This window comes from Oryzias latipes, chromosome 22, assembly GCF_002234675.1.
Source record: "Oryzias latipes chromosome 22, ASM223467v1".
Classification (NCBI taxonomy): domain Eukaryota; kingdom Metazoa; phylum Chordata; class Actinopteri; order Beloniformes; family Adrianichthyidae; genus Oryzias; species Oryzias latipes.
The window spans coordinates 25,879,481-25,899,671 of record NC_019880.2 but is presented as its reverse complement, the minus strand read 5'-3'; the positions used below and the strand labels follow the sequence as shown (position 1 = coordinate 25,899,671).

The following is a 20,191-nucleotide window of genomic DNA, read 5'->3' as shown; positions in this document are numbered from 1 at the left end:
GAAGAAATAACAAATCAATTAATTCCGTTTTCTTTGCTCTTTTACCATTTTTTAGAGCCTTTTTTTAGAGCTGGACTCCTGCATCATTTTTAGCAATAATTTCTTAACGTGTGACGTCCTGTGTGTGTCTTTGTGAAACATATCAGAGGGATTAGATCTAAAAAAAAACTTATTGTGATTAATATGTTTAGATCTTATAAAACATTAAAAACTAAATCATAGAACTCATCAGTGGGATTACTCCAAAAATATTTGGCATTTCGCTAAATTTGTGCAACACCAACATGAACAAAAATGGTCTGCGCCCACCACCCCTCCCCTCCCCTTCCCTCTGACACACGCGGCTCCATCTCCATGACGGGAGGCGCAGCTGCGGCTCAGAGTTGATTGTTAGATAGAAAAAGTAGCTTGAGTACCTTGAGTAGCAGAGAAAGTAAAGCTTCAAATTTTATTTGTCTGTTTAGCACTTTTTATTTGTTATGAAGCACAAAGCACTTTACATAAAAGCAAATGAAATACTGTACTCAAAAAAAAATGCTAAGTGTTAAAAAACAGACACATTAAATACTCACACAAAATTACACGCTAGCTTACTCCCCGGGCGGGTAATCAAGTTAAACCTTAAATAACGTATAATCTTTTATAATAAAAATATATTCTGTCAAAATTATACAAATGTGAAAAAGCTGCAGAACAAAACAAACAAAGCCTGGGAACAATAATAAGAAATAACAAATCAAATCAGGCCATTTTCTTTGCTCTTTTCTCATTTTTTAGAGCTGGACTCCTGGCAACATTTTTAGCAATCAGAGGGATTGGATCTAAAGAAAAAAACGGTTATTGTGAATATCATTTTTTGGTCTCATAAAACATTAAAAACTAAATCATACAACTCATCAGTGGGATTACTCAAAAAAAATATGGCATTTTCTTAATTTTGTGCAACACTCGAAATCCTCCAAAAACCTCAATACATTCATAAACAAATGATTCATTGTGTATTTATCATCTCAAAAAGCACAGCTGTCTTACTACCGGGACTGCCTGCTGTCTTTAACTCATAAAGGTTACTAACACCAACTAAACGACAGCCTTACATAAAACATACATTTTAGATGGAAAATAAAGACAATTAATAAAAATGTCTGCATTAGTTAATAAATAATGACATCATTAGCATGATCTGAGTGATCTAAAGGCACATGATGATCCAGGTATTGCCTAATCGAGGCTGCGCTCCATGCGCCGTTTCCCCTCGCAGCTTGCCCCCTCCACCCCTCCCCTTTTCCTTTACAAATATTTGCGACAACTTCTCAAAAACAGGAGTGCCTGTCGGGCTCAGGGGACGCCAATTTGCCAATTTTAGAACTCAAACTCTGTGTTGAAACAGATAATATAAAATCTTCTAGTGGCGTAGATTTTGTTTGTTTGTTTGTTTGTTTCCCCTTTAAATTTGTGCCCCAGGCAATCGCCCGTACGGCCCGTGCCCAAAACCGCTACTCGCCTTATAACAGAACTAAACGAAGACATAAGAACTGCAGCTCTAAAGAAAAAGTCTGTGGGACAAACTAACTTGGAAATGTTCCCCAGCCAGCTGAAAAAAATATTAGACATGGCAACTGAGTGACATCTCTGAGTCAAACATGTGTGAGGCTCTGAGGGCTGAACGGATTGAAAAAAGGGAACCAATATGGTGTCTGCAGTGGGATCTTCTATATCAGAAGAAAATATTAATGTCTCTGACTTTTCTGAATTCAACTAAAAAAAGATAGTACTTAACCTTAAACAGTTAAACAGAACAGTTAACTCAGAATTATTAAATGAGCAGAAGAGTTGGATGTCATAAGTATAGAAATGATTGGTAATTGTCTGTGATCTGTCAGGCTTGCTCTCCTATAGGGTGTATAAACAATACAATGATTTAGTACTAAAACTGCACCTTGAGATATCATACCCCTATTGACTGTACATAAGAACTGGACTGAGTGACCCCTCCCCCCCTGGTGTTACTAACAGGAAGTGACCACTGGTCTCAAGAAGCCAAAATCCCTTCTGAAGAGACTTCTATTGAGAAATAAGCAGCTATTACTCAGTCACTATATTTCAGAATAAGTATTCTTGCTCAGGCTCCTTTTTAACATCTTCTTGATAAAATTGTTTTTTCATGGGTTTTTATTTGCCAGTTTTTCAAGTTGTAAACTGACCAATCAGATGCCTCAATACAAGTGTGTGGTTTCATATCATTCTGTGTAGCTCGCTTTCAAGCGGTAGGGGTGTAAACTTCCAACAACTTCACTCCTGATTGGTGAGAGAGTTGATGTTACAAAAATGTTTACTCCGATCAATTTGGTTCAGTCACTGCTTACTGAGGATTTCTGGTTCCAACAGGGCAAAGCCCGTGTTTTGAAAAAATGGCGGCTTAATTGACGTGTTTTGATTGGAGCTGGAAGTTATTCATGTGGGAGACGTCACACTAACTCCATACAGTTCTAATATACAGTCATGTGCAGATTTGCAAAAACATTAAAGCTTCTGTCAGAGAGGTCAGGAGAGAGCTATCTTAAGAAAAAACCAGACAATCCAACTAGTTCAGCAAGTCTCCATTTCTTAGCCAACACAAAACACCCACAGCTCTTCGGATTTTGTTCATTTTTTTCATATTTTTATAATAAAACAGTTTCAATAATTCCACACATATTCCTTTCACGCACATTTTCTAAATGATTTCATTTTGGACAAAACATTAAACACAGGATTCAATGGTTTAATAACATGTTTTCAACAGAAGAAAACGGAACAGACAATGACAGCAGGTCAGAGTCGCATTCGTGTTTAGATGTTTTCTCACAGCAAAGATGGATCCACTGACTGATGCAAACAACTACAAAACGGTCATTGAGTTCAGACCTACAGAGTTCTATGAAACGGGAACAATTCAGAACAAAGATGGCGCTCACCAATAGTTGAAATTAAAACGGTTTTAGAACTTCAAAGCTAATGCAAACATCATCAGCAGTCCAACCTGATCCCAGATCTGTTTATATCATCTGTTGCTCTTCTTCATGCATTACCCCCACCTTCTAGAAGAGAAGTTGGGTTTATCTTCACCTCTGTGGATCATCAGGAGAAGCTCCGCCTCTCACATCCACTACCATCTGCAGAGAAAACAGGAGAGACCAAGAAGCCATCAGTAAATCAGCAGCAGGAAGATTTCCTCTTTACACAGGGGCAAACCAGTTTGTATTGAAGTGATTTACAACAGCAGTTCATGAAGCCCTGGGCTTTTGCAGAGAGTATCTGGGACCTGCACTGTGGGGCAGTTCTAAAGCTGAGGATTCCACAGTGGTCTGTTTGATTTCATGTTTCATTAAAGTGACGATGTAGTATTTTTTTACACTTGGTTCAGTTTTCATGACAAAAATAAATTGAGCTACGGAAATGAAGAAAACTTTTTTGGAACCAGACTGGAAGAAACTTGTGAAGCAAACCACCCTGTGGGCATTTGGTGAAGTGACCTGACAAGTTTCCAAAAACTTGATTTAATGCAAAGAGAAAATTTTGTATTGGAGCTTTAGCTCCAGTGTTGGCATTCTTTTGACTGACAGGTGATTCTGAAGCAGAGAAAAACAGCCTGTGCGGATAATGAATGATAATGCAATCAATGCAAATCAGCTGATTCTGTCATGGAGAAAAGCGTCTTTACAGTGTGATGCACTGTAACACTTTACATTAGTAATGTGCTGCATATCGGTGAAAATGGTGAAGGGTGCGCACTTAGAGTAAATAGTGCTTTACTACCTTCTTAGGTAGTAAATGTCGGCACCACGGCGGCCGACGTGAAAAGTCGCTCTTCTTTACATCAGAATCAGCTGATTCACATTGATCACGTAAACCGCAATCTTCAGGCCTTGAGGGAGGGTGTCCTACATGTTTTCCAACTAACCTGCTATTGTAGATTCTTTTTGGCAAAACACAACTGAAATCACCTGCAGATGAGGCAGGGTTTCTGAAAAAAGTGCAGGAGGTCGGCCCTCGAGGGCTGGAGTCTAACACCAAAAGGTTGAAGACTTTTAGTATGTCAAAGAGTCTGTCTTATTTAGGTGTCGCTGGCGACATCTCCAGTGTTAAAGTAGATGTTGCAGCAGGATCTGGACCTCCCACAGACAGCCGTTATCCACCCTCAAGGGCAGTTGTGACTGGGACTTTAGGCACTTGATGTCTTTTCCAAAATGTACGGTGCGCCCTGTGTTGTGTGGTTGTGCGACTTTGGTAAAGAGGACGTAGGAGAGGACAGCATGAGAACGGTACAGAGGGAAGTGTGGACGTGAAAGAAAACACAGTTTAAACTGTAAGGTATCAGCTACGTGGAGGAACATGGGAGCAGCTGCGGGGGGTTCCAGATGAATGAATCCATAGTTCACAAGTGGAGGAAGCTGGAAAACGAACTCCGACAGATGAAGAAGACGGAGCTGAGTTTCCGCGGAAACAAGCTAAGGTGGCCTGAGTTGGAAAACCGACTCGAGCGATGGATTAACAATCAGAGAACAGCTGGGAGAAGCCTCTCTACACTCACCATTTGACTGAAGGCAGTAATACTGGCAGAGGAAATGAAAATAGAAAGTTTTCAATCTGATCCCTTTTGGTGCTTTCGTTTTATGAAACGGCGCCATCTTTCTATCCGGGCAACAACTACGGCGGTGCAGCAACTTCCAGCTGATTACAATGAAAATCTGTCCATCTTTTGCTCCTTTTACCAAGTGCTAGTCTTTCACTAAGACTGTGAGGCGGCGCCGGGCGAGTTACGCCTCAATTTGCGAATGGATTGTAGATGGAATGACGTGTCTGCTTGCACTGTTCTTCGAGCTTTCACAAAAACCGGCATCATTCATGAGGAGCCGCACGGCTGCTCATTTCACATTCAGAAGATGAGGACTTTGATGGATTTTTGGATGCTCATTGATGACTGAAAAAATAAAAAATAAATCACAACCAACTCAGTTTTGTCTTTTTGAAAACACACTAGCATGCTGGTTTTACCGGGATGTTTTAACTTGCTTTAAAAACCTGGTGCACCTTTTGTCGTGTCAAACACGACAAAACCTCTGATTACCGTATTTATTTATTTATTTACGTATGATTACCGTATTACCCAAGGCTAGTGGGATGAAAAGCTGCTTGGTTGAAGGTCAGATCTGATACAGTAGAGTTAAAGTTGAGTTGACTGCAATGCTGCTGAAAGTAGCTGCGCTTCACTGACCTGAAGGTCCTCAGTTTGTACTTGGAATTGTTCATCATACTCAGGAGCTGCACAACATCTGAATGGTGGAGCTTGTTTCCCGCCAGGTCCAGCTCTGTCAGATTGGATGAGCTGGACTTCAAAACTGATTCCAGTGCTGCACAGCTGATCTTTGACAAGCCACAGTTCCACAACCTGGACCCAAACAGAGGGTTCTGATCCACACAGGAGTACAGCTGAAATCTCATAGGCATTAGCATTGTTGAGCAGAGTCATTGTTATTGTGTTCAGAAATTGTGCTTCATGAAGAAACAGAAGATCTAAACTAAAGCATTCTTTGGTGTTTGTGTCCAGCCATCAAAGATTTTCAGCTGCGGATTGAATCTGGAAGATAAGCATCAGGAACAGAACTGACCTCAGAGTCCTCAGTCTGCTTCTCCTCTGAACCCCCAACACTTGCTTCACTCCAGAGTCCTGCAGGTTACAGTTGTTGCTCAGGTCCAGTTCTGTCAGATGGGATGGGTTGGACCTCAATGCCGAGCCCAGAGCTGTGCAGGTGATCTCTGACAAACTACAGTCTTTCAGTCTGAGCAGAGAGTGTCGGGTCAGAGCAGAACAGGTTCACAGAAATTAAGCTAGTCTTCAGAATCTGCTTCAGCAAAGACGTCCAGACACCATCTCTGAAGCTCTGCAGCTTGCATCAACTCCAACTTATGTTTCAGCACAACAACAAGGAACGACACCTCCCTGGAGTTGGCCTTCTCATGAATCCTAAAGAGATGAACATTTCCCTCTTTGGCTGGTTTTGCTTTGTTTCTTTTAGCTGAAATGATTACTGTCCACTGTAACTACGTTTGCAGATCAACAAATAATATTGATTATATTATAATTTTTATTTAACATAAATTACATTATTTGTTACCTTTCTTCCTCAAAAAAACTGTTATGTTATCTTGGTACTTCAGAAAAAAACGAAACATTTTTACGTTTCTTCGTGACATTAAGGACTGTTGTATGCCTTATCATAGCAACAACTCTCCGGACTACTTATAATCACACCAAAAAAAAAAATTAAATGCTCACATTACTTGGCCCCATAAGGTGAAATAAGGTTAATGTCACCACATCTTCTGCTGTCAGTGCATCAAAATCATGGAGTCTGACCTTAGAATCTGAAGTTTGCACTCTGGACTCTTCAGAAACGCAGACAGGTGCTTCACGTCTGAAATCTGCAGCCTGTTCCCACTCAGGTCCAGTTCTGTCAGGTGGGACGGGTTGGACTTGAGAGCCGAACCCAGAGCAGCAAAGCTGATCTCTGACAAATTGCAGTTCTCCAATCTGAAGGAGAAAGAAAGATGAATTTTCTGAGAATCAATCATTCGTTTTAAAGTGAGGTGCATCTGACACTCATATGGGCTTTAGGAGAGGTTCTTCCCCCTCATGTATCATCAGTCTGTCTTGTGATATGATTGAAGCCACACATTTCCATCCTGGCTTCTCCATACAGCCTTCCTCTCACTTGTATATGGTTATATATGGTTTCTCTGATGTTGCCATTGCTCTGGAATTCTGCCCCCTCTATGTCTTGGGGGCGGCCGTGGTGCTGTGGTAGGGCGGCCGACACATGATCGTAATATTGCAGGTTCAATTCCCGCCTTGCACACCAATGAGTCATGTGTCCTTGGGCACGACACTCAACCCCACCTTGCCTCTGGTGGGAGGTTGGGACCAGAGGAGTGCCCAGATCCAGAATGGGTTGTGACTGTAAAGCGCTTTGGGCCTTGTAGGTAGAAAAGCGCTATGTAAGTATACGTCATTTACCATGTTTTACATCGCCTGGCACAGTGAAGCAGACAGAACCATGATGTTAGTAGTCTGGTGAAAAGAGAGGGGACTGGTTGGTGGTCTTTACCAGTGGAAGATTATGACACATTTGGGGCAGAACAGTTATTACTTACTCTGTGGGAATTGAGCTTTCTGTAAAGAGGGACTGCCTCTGGGATCAGGGAGGCAGCGAGGCCTTTTTCTGAATCACTCTTCAGTATGTATCCTGGTTCAGTCCAATGCTTCCTAAATGTTCAATGTTGAGGTGGATGCACTGCTTCTGCCTGAGTCCTCTTAATCTCTAATTTCCATGACGGTTCTTCCCTTGTTCTAAAGACAAAGCTATCTTCTTGACATTATCATGACCAAAACTATCTTCTGCCAAAGAGTTAGTCTTTCTTTTCTGCAGCTCTTGTTTTGACTGCATAGACTCTCAGAAAACATGGCCCCTCATCATGAACCTCAGTTTATAGCTCCTTCTGGCAAGAGTACTGCAAGGTTCTAGGGCTCAAGGTCAGTGTCAGCTCTGTGTTAGATCTTTACACCAATGACCAGGTAGTTTACCTCAACCAAGACTTAGAGATTACACCATGAGCTATGAGCCCCAAAAACTGGAACACATGTTCTGCCCAGATTCCTTAAACTGCAATAAGACGCTGGTCAACTCCACAGGTTTTTTTTCCTTTCCAGGCAGCCGATGGATACTGGCCACAACTCTTTCCCCATCAAAATAAGTTGGAATCCCCCATCTGGTCCTGAGGCAACAAGAAGAAGTTCCCATCGTGGTTACTGAAGAACCTGCAGAGCTTCACAGTGGTGCTCAGCTATTGACGGGTCTCTGCCTCTGAGGGTGGGTGACAGAGTGTGGCACAGACATGAGCCCACAAGGGGGCTCCAGAAAACTGATTTGCTGCTAAATAGGACCCTTTCACATCACAAGAATCCTCATCCCTATTGCAATCAACCTGGGTCTTCCTTTGCACTCGAGAGTCCATCTTTCCATGTGAACAAGCTGGGATCTGGAAGGGACGATCCTCTCCTGCTGGCATCTGGGAGAATACTTTCACCACATTTCCCAGATGTTGGTCTCATCTACAATGTCTATCAACTCCTTGCTTCTCATAGCCAGTGGGTTCTACTGGAACCAAACTGATCAATGTTGTTTCTGTCTTTGGACCTTGTTAGAAGAATTACTGCTATGTCATGATGTGATTCTTTTTTGTCAGTCTTGTCTGTTTTCAGTGCAGGCTGGCTGAAAGAGAAAGACCTGAATGCGTCTGGTACTTCAAACCTCAAGTCTGAAGCACAAAGCAACCTCCACAGTTCTGACCTCAGGGTCCCCAGTCTGCAGTGTGGGCTCTCCAGCACCGCACACAGAATCTTCATTTCAGAGTCATGCAGGTGGGTCCCGCTGAGGTCCAGTTTGGTCAGATGGAATGGGTTGGACTTCATACTTGAAGCCACAGCTGCAGAGGCTGTCGGTGAAAGTCCACATTCAGAAAGTCTGCAAAAACCAAAAAGGTGATTTAAAATTCAACTGAGAAGTATTCAGATCATTTAAAAATAAAAAAATTCTGGTAGTCAGTGACAGTGTCAGGATTCTGACTCCAATGAAACAAATAAAAATGACTTGAGAAAATCAAGCAAAACTCAGTCAGTAATGTAAACTCTCTTTGTACATTCATCACACATTTTACATGTTCTTCTTTATCACTAAACATCTGCTGATTTTGGTCTAACTATATTTTTTGTTGTGTTGATCATAAAAACAGGGTTCCTCCCTCAGACGTGCAAATGCCAAATTTGATCAGGATTTGGACACTTTTCATATCTTCAAATTGATCATGACAGAATCCTTAGCATGTTAATGTTTTCTAATCAAATCCGCTTTGTCAGGTTTTTACAGGATAAGTGAAGAAGAAGAGTCATGGGGAACCTGCGCAGGAACACTGGTTAGCAGGATTAAGATGAAAAGAACTGGCCTCCCAGCTACTTTATATAAATGTCGAGTTATTCTGATGTTAAGGCACCACGGAGTCCACAGTTATTTTTACTTAAAAACCTAGCAAAAAAGATTTAGTATTATGTTATGACCTAAAACAATGCATGGTTTACCCACACCGAGTCACCAACATCTGTGCTATTTTTATGTTAAATAACTCACAAAAAAAAACAAGAATAGTTTCTCAGATGTTGTCATTGATGTTAATCATCAGTCTGAGATTAATATACATATGCTGTGCCCTGGTCTGTTCTTTGGGAGAAGATTGAGCTCAACAAAATGAAGAAATAAGAAAGTTAAAAGATGAAGAACATTAAAATTGTGAAAACTGTTTGAAACTTAATAGAACTCTTTGTAAACTTGAAGGAAATTTAGAACATTTAAAAATAATTGTAAATTTGAATAAACAAATTCAAATTGATAAACTGAACAAAAAAGCAAACAAACAAAAGATCAAATTAAAAAAATAGTTTTTTTTTCAATTTTTCTGTTTCTCTTCCTCTTCACTTTCAGTTCTCAATTAAAGCTAATTTTCAGTATTTTCCTTTTTGGGGTCCACCCTAACTTTTACGTGGAGGTGGGGCTTTGAGCCTATTGGCTACTGGGAAATGATTGTCATCGGTTAAACTTAGCATTAAACTTCATATTCTAAAAACGAAAGATAAAAGCTCATTGATATGATTTTTAACTCTTTGAAAATAATAGGTGTTACCTCAATGTGTTTTTTCTCTTCTTGTCGTTCTTTACTTCAAGTAAAAACTGTTTTTAATATTGAACAATTGCCAGATTATTTTTGTTGCAGGTAAGAAGTAGGACTGAATATACTTTAGTTATTCTTAAATGAATTGGACGATGCACAGGAGTAAAGAGGATAAAGAGAAGAGATGGCGTTATGGGGAGAAGACGGTGGAATCACGGCAGAGAAGTGTAGATAAAAAATTAACACATTAAGAAATCACAGTGAATCATATACATATTGAAAACAAAAAGAATTCAGAAGAACGTATTTATGGCCATAAAGTTGTTGAGCACTTTTATCTGTTTTTTCAATCACTCCCCACCCCATAGATGTCAGTGCATCCAAATCATACAGTCTGACCTCAGAATCTGTAGTTTGGATTCCGGACTCTCCAGAAACTCAGACAGATGCTTGGCTCCAGAACCCTGCTGCCTGTTCCTGCTCAGGTCCAGTTCTGTCAGGTGGGACGGGTTGGACTTGAGAGCCGAACCAAGAGCAGCAAAGCTGATCTCTGACAAACTGCAGTCCACCAACCTGAAGAGGAAAGAAATTCTAAGACAAATTTTGTGGAAATCTGCAAATGAATCTCTCTGATGGGTTCTGTCTTTGAACCCCAACGCTCTTCTGAACAACTCTCCTCTGCTGCAAAACCTGAGCTGATTCCAACACAAAGCCTCAACCTGACCGGCTGACTGTAATATGGTTTGTTAAAGCCAGACATCTGATTTCCTCTGTGAGTCTATCAGAACATCACCCTATAGCTCAGTTTGAATTGCTGTGTGAACAGCTTTAAACAGTCATTAAAAAACTGAAAACATGAGAAGCAAGCACTTTTTCTAACCTCAAAGTCTCCAGTTTGCAGTTTGGACTCCCCAGTCCAGCAGACAGAATCTTCAATGCAGATTCCTGAAGGGCGTTCCCGCTCAGGTCCAGCTCTGTCAGATGGGATGGGCTGGACTTCAGAGCGGAAGCCACAACCTCACAGTGAGTATTTAAGAGTCCACAGTCAGAAAGTCTGAAGGCAGAGACAGGGAGATGTTGGAATGAACCCAGCTGCTTTCATCTGGTTTGTTTTTTATCAGCTGAAGTTCACTAATTTAAAGTTTTGGTAAAGCCATTCAGAGAGTTGGAGAAAAAAAAAAATTCATCCATTTTCTGCTGACCTTCGCAGCTCAGAGATATCTGGCTATACCAGCAGTTCAACCTGTTCTTATGTTAGACTATGCAGAATAGCTTCAAGGAAACAATCAGTGAAATATACACTACTCACAATAAGTTAGAGATATTTTGGAAAAAACTCAGTGGAGGTCGTAAACAGTGTTTATTTGACTTCACAGGTTTTTGGGATAGGGAGGCAAATGTATTGGGGTGATAGTTTCACCTCATTTAGTGTTTTCCACATAAGAGTCTCACTATGTACAGTGTGTCTCATTTGTTGAGGCCAACATGGGTGTCATGATTAGCAAGCGTGGTCGACTCAGGTGCTGGAACCCGGAAGGAGGCTCGGCAGGCAGTGAGGTGAGAATAATGAGGTTTTTAATTAGAAAAGGTCAGGATGGACTTGAGCTCCAGTATCCTTCCAGATTGTCCAAGGAGTGGTTGGAGGGTATTGTTGGCAGCAACCGCGTGATCCGAGACTGGGGTTGGAGAACGTCCGAGCGAGACGGCGAGAGGTGACCCGTGATCAGGTATGCTCCTCCGGTAAGCGAGGTCCTGGAATGAATGTGGAGACAAAAGCAGTTTAGTGGTAAGCAAGAGACAGGCAAGGGCCAGAATCTATGAGAGGCCAGGAGATGCACCATAGGAGTACAACGAACTAGCGTCGGTTACAGGTCCGTGGTCTCCTTAAGAGTCTGCTGGCTGATGAGGATGAGGAGGCGCAGCTGGAGGCATCAGGTGGAGCTGATGAGGAGGACCCGGCCGGGGGCACCGTGACAGTACCCCCCCTCCAACGACCGCCTCCAGGCGGAACAGGGCGGCGATCGGGGTTGGCCCGGAAGAAGTCGTCAACGAGGGAGGGATCCAAGATGAAGGAGCGCGGGACCCACGACCGCTCCTCCGGGCCATAACCCTCCCAGTCCACCAGGTACTGGTATCCACGACCCCGGCGCCGAACGTCCAAGACCCGGCTGGCGGTGTAGGCCGGGGCGCCATCGATGAGCCGGGCGGGTGGAGGGGAAGCGGACGGCGGGCAAAGGGAGCTTTGGTGGACAGGCTTGACTTGGGACACATGAAATGAAGGATGGATTTTGAGGGCAGCAGGTAACTTGAGGCGGACACAGTTGGGGTTGATTACACGGTCGATGGGAAAAGGCCCGATGTAGCGGGGAGCCAATTTACGAGAGGTTGCCTGGAGAGGAATGTTCCTAGAAGAGAGCCACACCTGTTGCCCCGGCTGGTAAGAGGGACTCACCACTCGGTGACGATTCGCGATCTGGCAGTTACTCTCTTTGGAACGCAGGAGAGCAGTCCGAGCCTGGTGCCAAACCTCCTGGCAGCGCTGGAGATGGAACTGCACGGAGGGCACCGCCAGATCGAGCTCCTGGGTAGGGAACAAGGGTGGTGAGTAACCCAACGATGCCTCGAAAGGTGACATACCCGTCGCTGCCGAAGGATGGTTGTTGTGAGCGTACTCCACCCATACGAGGTAATCCGACCAATCCCCTTGATTCTGGGCCACCAGGCAGCGTAGGGAAGCCTCAAGTTCTTGATTGGCCCTTTCGGCCTGGCCGTTAGATTGGGGATGATACCCCGACGAGAGGCTGACGGAGGCCCCGAGGGCGGAGCAAAAGGCCTTCCAGACCTGGGACGTGAACTGTGGACCCCGGTCAGACACGATGTCGGATGGTATGCCATGATGACGGAAAACAAAATTAATCAGGATCTGGGCTGTTTCGGTGGCTGTGGGCAGTTGAGAGAGGGGAATGAAATGAGCAGATTTAGAAAAACGATCAATGATGGTAAAAATGACCGTGTAACCATGAGAAGGAGGCAGTCCAGTGACAAAATCAACGGCGATGTGTGACCAGGGTCGGCTGGGCGTAGACAGAGGATGGAGATGACCAGCAGGAGGTGAGTTGGATGACTTGGCCCTGGCACAGGTGGTACAGGCAGAGACGTATTCGCGTACGTCGCTTTCCATGGAAGGCCAGAAGAAACGGCGTTTAAGGAGCATGAGGGTGCGGCGAACCCCACCGTGGCAAGCGATCTTAGACGAATGGCCCCAGGTGATGACATCAGACCTGAGCCTATCGGGTACAAACAGGGTACCAGGCGGGCAGTTAGTATTATCGGGTTTCTCACCTTGGGCCTGTTGCACTCTCGCTTCTATGTCCCACGTGAGGTTGCCCACAAATAGAGAGTCCGGAATAATGGGTGGTGTAGCAGATCCGTCGGTGGTGCTGTATTTTCGGGACAGGGCATCGGGTTTGCCGTTTTTGCTGCCTGGACGATAGGTGATGGTAAAATTAAACCTGTCGAAAAACAGACACCAACGGGCCTGTCTGGAGTTGAGTCTCTTGGCTGAACGGAGGTAGGCCAGGTTCTTGTGGTCAGTCCACACAATAAACGGTTGTTCTGCCCCCTCCAACCAATGTCTCCATTCCTCCAGTGCCAGCTTGATGGCCAGTAGCTCCCGGTTGCCGACGTCGTAATTACGCTCAGCAGGATTGAGTTTTCTTGAAAAAAAGGCACAGGGTTTGAGTTTGCCGGAAGGTGATTCACGCTGGGATAACACAGCCCCTACCCCAGAGTCCGAGGCGTCTACTTCAACAATAAATTGCTTGTGAGGATCAGGTTGTATGAGGATGGGGGCTGAAGTAAACAGTTCTTTAAGTTCATGGAAGGCAGAGTCAGCAGCGTTGTTCCAAACATAGGGAACCTTGATGGAGGTAAGCTGAGTGAGTGGGGCTGCGATGCTACTATAATTTCTTATGAATCTCCTATAAAAGTTGGCGAAACCCAGAAACTGTTGTAGTTTTTTGCGAGACTGGGGAACTTCCCACTCAGACACGGCTCGTAGTTTTGAAGGGTCTGGTTTGATTTGGCCAGCCTCGAGAATGTAACCTAAAAACGCTACAGAATCGACATGGAACTCGCATTTTTCAGATTTAACAAAAAGCTTGTTCTCCAATAAACGCTCGAGGACAAGCCGGACGTGATGACGATGTTCAACTGGGTTATTGGAGTAGATGAGGATATCATCCAGATAGATGAAGACGAAGCGGTTAAGAAAGTCCCGCAGGACGTCGTTTACGAGCCGTTGAAAGATGGCAGGGGCGTTGGTGAGACCAAAGGGCATGACTAAGTATTCATAGTGTCCGAGAGGGGTATTAAAGGCGGTTTTCCACTCGTCCCCCTCTCGAACCCTAACGAGATGGTATGCGTTACGCAGATCTAGTTTCGTGAAAATGTTGGCTACCTGGACGGAGTCGAAGACGGAAGAAATAAGGGGAAGAGAGTATTTATCCTTTACCGTTATTTGGTTTAGCTCTCGGTAGTCAATACAGGGTCTGAGGGTCTTATCCTTTTTCTCAACGAAGAAAAATCCCGCTCCAACAGGAGACGTGGAAGGGCGGATGTGACCGAGAGAGAGCGCCTCCTGAATGTAACTCTCCATGGAGAGTTTCTCAGGTCCAGACAGATTAAATAACCTACCCTTGGGAAGGGGGGCTCCACTGAGGAGTTCAATGGCGCAGTCATAAGGCCTATGAGGTGGTAAAGCACAGGCCTTAGACTTACTGAACACGGTCTTGAGGTCATGATAACAGGATGGAACCTTAGACAAGTCAACATCCTCCTGTTCTGGGAATTTGGCAGCGCCTGAGGTGGGAAGAGCAGAATGTAAACAATTAGCCATGCAGAAGGTACTCCAGTTAACTACCCGGGATTTAGACCAGTCTATTTGGGGATTATGTTGGCGCAACCAGGAAAACCCTAAGATAACCGGGGTTTGAGGAGAGTCGGTAATAAAGAACTGATGGTACTCGCGGTGATTACCGGACGAAATCAGCTGAATAGGTTCCGTACGTTGAGTGATTTTTGAGAGTAATTTACCCCCCAAACCGGCAGCCTTAACGGGAGTGATTAGAGCTTCAACCGGTAGTTGAAGTTGACGAACGAGATTAGAGTCTATGAGGCTGTGTTCAGCTCCAGAGTCAATTAAGGCATTACATTCATGGACATGATTCAGACATGAAAACTTGACAGGCATGAACAGGAAAGGCTCTGTGGTCTTTTCCGACAGGTCCCCTCGCGACCTGTCGCTTAGCGAGGGGTTCGGGAGTTTAAACGGATGGGACAATGTGAAAGAGTGTGGCTGGCATCTCCGCAATAAAAACATAATCCCTCGTTGCGGCGTTTATGCCTTTCAGCAGGAGAGAGTTTCGAATGACCTATCTGCATGGGTTCGTCAGTGAAGCTGCTAGAGGCGTCAGCGCCAGCGGTCGTAGGATGGTGAACCTGAAAGGAACGGTGAGGAACGTCAGAGGAAGGCCGGCGTGTGGTTAAACTCCGTTCTGCCTGGCGCTCACGGAGCCGTATGTCAGAGCGGAGCGCGGCGGTCACAAGTTCCTCAAAAGTATCCGCTTCGGGTTGGGTACATAAGTGATCTTTGATTTTGTCATTCAGGGATTGATAGAAAACACCCTTGAGGGCAATGTCCGGCCAGCCCGCTTCAACCGCCAAAATCCGGAAGTCTATAATGTGGTCGCTCACCGGACGGTTACGCTGCTTAAGGCTGAGTAACCGCCGGGTCGCTTCCTCCTGTTTGCGTGGTTGGTCAAAAACTAGTTGAAATTCACCTATGAAGCGGTCAAAGGGGAGATGTGAGAGTGGATGGGTGGCCAAAAAGGCCTGGGCCCACTGAAGAGCTTTGCTGCGGAGGGAATTGACAACTAAGGAAATCTTGCTCTGATCTGAATGATAATACCGGGGTGCTTGTTGAAAGAGCAGTCGGCACTGTAATAGGAAACCACCGCATGCTTCTACGTCACCGTGAAAAGGTTCCGGCTGCGACCGGATGTTTTCCTCCGGGGAGACGGAAGTGACGGTGGTGATGTCATCCGAAGCGGGAGGTGTAGCAGCGGCGATGGGGCTAGAAGCTTGGGCCGAAAATCCGGCTAGGGTGTGCGTGATGCTGTCCAGGCGGCGGAATAACTCCTGTTGAGCAGCGGACATTTGTGAGAGGGCATCAGACTGACGACTGAGCAACATACCTTGTTGAGCGATGGCAAGGCGGAGTCCCTCCGGGTCAGCTGAGTCGGAGGAATGGCTAGTTCGTTCTGTCATGATTAGCAAGCGTGGTCGACTCAGGTGCTGGAACCCGGAAGGAGGCTCGGCAGGCAGTGAGGTGAGAATAATGAGGTTTTTAATTAGAAAAGGTCAGGATGGACTTGAGCTCCAGTATCCTTCCAGATTGTCCAAGGAGTGGTTGGAGGGTATTGTTGGCAGCAACCGCGTGATCCGAGACTGGGGTTGGAGAACGTCCGAGCGAGACGGCGAGAGGTGACCCGTGATCAGGTATGCTCCTCCGGTAAGCGAGGTCCTGGAATGAATGTGGAGACAAAAGCAGTTTAGTGGTAAGCAAGAGACAGGCAAGGGCCAGAATCTATGAGAGGCCAGGAGATGCACCATAGGAGTACAACGAACTAGCGTCGGTTACAGGTCCGTGGTCTCCTTAAGAGTCTGCTGGCTGATGAGGATGAGGAGGCGCAGCTGGAGGCATCAGGTGGAGCTGATGAGGAGGACCCGGCCGGGGGCACCGTGACAATGGGTTTGCTTTGGCAGAGGAGGTGCAGCAGTCTGAAGACTGAATAATCAATTTGGTTATTGTAGATGGTCCTTCTCTGCAGGTTCTTACCTCAGAGACATTATAGAACCCATCATCAGTGTGTCCAATGACCAAACTATATAGAGCGCTGTCATTGCAGCAAATGGTGGAAATACTCACCACTGACATGGTCAACTTTTTGTTATTTCGGGCGATCTTTATTTGTAATAACAAATAATAACAATAATTTGTAATAAATATCAAACTAATAAAAATTGTGTTTCTTCTCATTCATTATTAATAATATATAAAGGAACTTTTAAATATTTCATTACAATCCAGACTAATTAGGAAAAGCACTCATGGACATAACATTCCTAATGTATTGCGAGTCGTGTATGACGTCAAGCATAAAGAACCGCTTGGTTATTTTTGAAAAAAGAGGTTAGGAGAAACTTGCTTTCCCTCTGCTGCTGAAATGCTGAGCCTGAACAGCTGGAAGTTTTTTAAGATTCTAAAGAGGGTTTGAAACACTGAAATCTGATCTGAGTTATCAAAGAGTATCTCCTGTAGACCCACCGAGCCTTTCTACAGTTCCTCACTGCTGGGATGAGCCTCCATCGACCCTCACTTGTTGTGTTGTACTTCTTCAGGTCCAACTCATCCAGAACCTCCTCTGACATCTGCAGCATGTAGGCCAGCGCTGAGCAGTGGATCTCTGAGAGCTTCTTCTCTGAGCTCTTCTCTGACTTTAGGAACTTGTTGATCTCCTGGTGTACAGAAAGGTCCTTCATTTCCACCAGGCAGTGGAAAATGTTGATACTTCTGTCAGGAGAGATTGCATCAGCGTTCATCTGCCTAAGGTTGTTGATTGCTTTCTGATTCACTTTTGGATTTTTTCTTGTTTTTCCCAGGACGCTTCCCAAGAGTTTTTGGTTGGATTCCAAAGAGAGGCCATGAAGGAAGCGCACCAACAGGTCTAGATGTCCAGTTTCACTTCGGAGGGATTTCTCCATCACTCTTTTCAGAAACTCGTCCAAAGTCAAGACCTTTTTCTTGTCAGTTTTAGATTTTTTCAAAGCATTACTCAGTAAAAGATTTAGTCCAGAGTCTGTGGAGTTTCTATCATGTGTTAAAAAGTTTTCTGTCACCTCTGTTGTGTTGTTGGAGTAACAGTGGAACATGTAGACTGCAGCCAGGAACTCCTGAACACTCAGGTGAATGAAGCTGTAGATCGATTTCTGGAAGATAGCACTCTCCCTTCTGAAGATCTCAGTACAAACTCCTGAATACACAGAGGCCTCGGTGACATCCAGACCACACTGCTGCAGGTCCTCTTGGTAGAACATGATGTTTCCGTTCTCCAGATGTTCAAACGCCAATTTTCCCAGTTTCAGGAAAACGTCCCTGTCAGCTTCTGTCACATTCTGTGGACATGACTCGTCTTCCTTCTGGTATTTGTTCTTCTTCCGTTGTGTTTGGACCATTAAGAAGTGTGAGTACATGTCAGTCAGGGTGGTGGGAAGTTCCCCTTTCCGCTTTTTGGAAAGCACATTCTCCAGAACCACAGCAGTGATCCAGCAGAAGACTGGAACTTCACACATGATGCAGAGGCTCCTGGAACTCTTGATGTGGGAGATCATCTTGTGGGACAGTTCTTCATCTGGGAATCTCTTCCTGAAGTACTCCTCCTTCTGAGCATCACTGAAACCTTGTACTTCTGTCAGTCTATCCACACATGACGTAGGGATCTGACTGGCTGCTGCAGGTCTGGAAGTGATCCAGACCAGAGCTGAAGGAAGCAGATGTCCCTGGATGAGGTTAGTCAGCAACACGTTGACTGAAGTCTTCTGGGCCACATTAGACACCACCTGACCACTGTTGAAGTCCAGAGAAAGTCTGCTTTCATCCAGTCCATCAAAGATGAACAAAAGTTTACAGACATCCAGCTGTTCTGCTGGAATCCTCTGCAGCGCCGGATGGAAAAGCTGTATCATAGTGAGAAGACTGTGCTGCTCATCTCTGATCAAATTCACTTCCCTGAAGGAAAGAGGAACCACAACACTGATGTCTTGGTTCTCCAATCCCTCCGCCCAGTCCAGAATGAACTTCTGCACTGAGAAACTCTTTCCAGCTCCAGCGACACCGCTCGTCAGAACCACTCTGATGGATCCATGTTGGTCATGTAAACCTTTGAAGACGTCCTGGCACCTGATTGAAGCGTCACTGGAGATGATGGTTTTGGAGGCTGTCTCCAGCTGCTTCACCTCATGTTGGGTGTTAACCTCTTCCCTCAGACCTTCTGTGATGATGAGTTCAGTGTAGACCAAATTGAAAAGTGTCCCTCTTCCTGCTTCTTCAGTGCCTTCAGTCACATGTTTGTATCTCCTCTTTAGATTGGTGTGATGTTCTTCTAAAAGCTCCTCCATTTCAACAACTGCAAAACAAGAAACACACTGCATTATGTGTGTTGGAAGTGCTTAAAACATTTGTGTTGACACACATGAGGCACGTGATGTCAACAGACTGACCACAGAGGGAGGTGATGATGTCACCAGACAGCTGCTCCTCAGCACAGCTTCCACTGTTCTTCGTTTCTCTGTAAAAAAGTTACAGAAGAAAAGGTTTTGAGAAAACTGACGCTATGACTTGACAGGACGAGTTTTCTGCTGCTTTAAAGCTAAAAAAGATTGTCGGGGTTTGGCATGAAATATAGAAGTTACATACTTTTACTCAAAGACCAAGTTTGTTTAACTTTATGCTTGAAAAGTTGGCATATACTCATGTCGCACTTTTCTATCTTGGTTTAAGGCCCAAAGTGCTTTACAGTAAGTCCCATGCAAACACATATGGGGCCAAAAGACGATGGTCTGCCGAAGGACAGGTAAGACTCCGATGTTGGAAATAGGTGCATTGTTGACAATCCTTTGCATTAAAAATAAAAAAAAAACTGAAAGTGAACAAAAATATTTTAAAGGGAAAATTGGAGTTTTGAAACTTAGATGTAAAAAAATTGAAACTGAAACAAATAAAGGAAATATTCAGCTTGTAGAAATCATCATTCACTTTTTCAAAGTCTGTCTTTGTTTTGTATTTATTTTGAGTTTCAACACCAGTTTTTCAGCTTTCAGTTTCAAGTTGTTGTGTTTCAGTTTTCAAAACGTTTGGCTCAGATTTGGCTCCATACACACACACTGAAGCCTTACACTGGAGCCAACCTATAACCACAAATGTGGACCAATGTGGGGTTCTGTGTCCTGCCCATGGACACTTCAACACGTGGGCAGGTCAGGCGGAAACCGAGTCAGAGGCTGACTGCTCTACCTCTGCACCACAGCATCATTCAGCAGAATGAGAAAACTGCATCAGCCTTCCCTATCCTGTCCGTGTCCATGGTTCATTTTTTTGTATTTCCTGCCCTGGGGGTGGCATCAAAGAGAAAACTCTTGTGGATCAGGTGATGTCCAGAAACACTAGAGGAAACTACAGAAATGTTCTGTGGTTTTGAGCTACGTATTTTGCAGACTTTAAACAAATGACTATGTTACTGAACCGACTCCTGGTGCTGGCGCTGCATCTTCAAAGCCTCCGTCACATGCGGCTGGACGGAGGGTTGACACG

At 44.6% G+C, this 20,191-nt stretch overlaps 1 protein-coding gene and 1 long non-coding RNA gene across 2 annotated transcripts; both read right to left on the bottom strand.

Annotated features, from left to right (window-relative positions):
* Nucleotides 1-2,743: 2,743 nt before the first annotated feature.
* Nucleotides 2,744-19,587, bottom strand: LOC101168908. The gene is made up of 12 exons (XM_023951954.1): nt 17,105-19,587; nt 16,285-16,345; nt 16,017-16,082; nt 15,795-15,960; nt 11,774-14,622; nt 10,618-10,854; nt 10,162-10,499; nt 8,391-8,564; nt 6,401-6,574; nt 5,652-5,822; nt 5,258-5,431; nt 2,744-3,155 (listed from the first exon to the last, which is right to left on the bottom strand). Exons 1-12 carry the CDS (start codon nt 19,030-19,032, stop codon nt 3,149-3,151), a joined length of 6,345 nt encoding a protein of 2,114 aa, XP_023807722.1. The 5' UTR covers nt 19,033-19,587; the 3' UTR covers nt 2,744-3,148.
* Nucleotides 16,152-16,563, bottom strand: LOC105357004. Its single transcript, XR_911035.2, has 2 exons — nt 16,432-16,563; nt 16,152-16,345 (listed from the first exon to the last, which is right to left on the bottom strand). It is a non-coding gene; the product is annotated as an uncharacterized LOC105357004 (long non-coding RNA).
* Nucleotides 19,588-20,191: the final 604 nt, after the last annotated feature.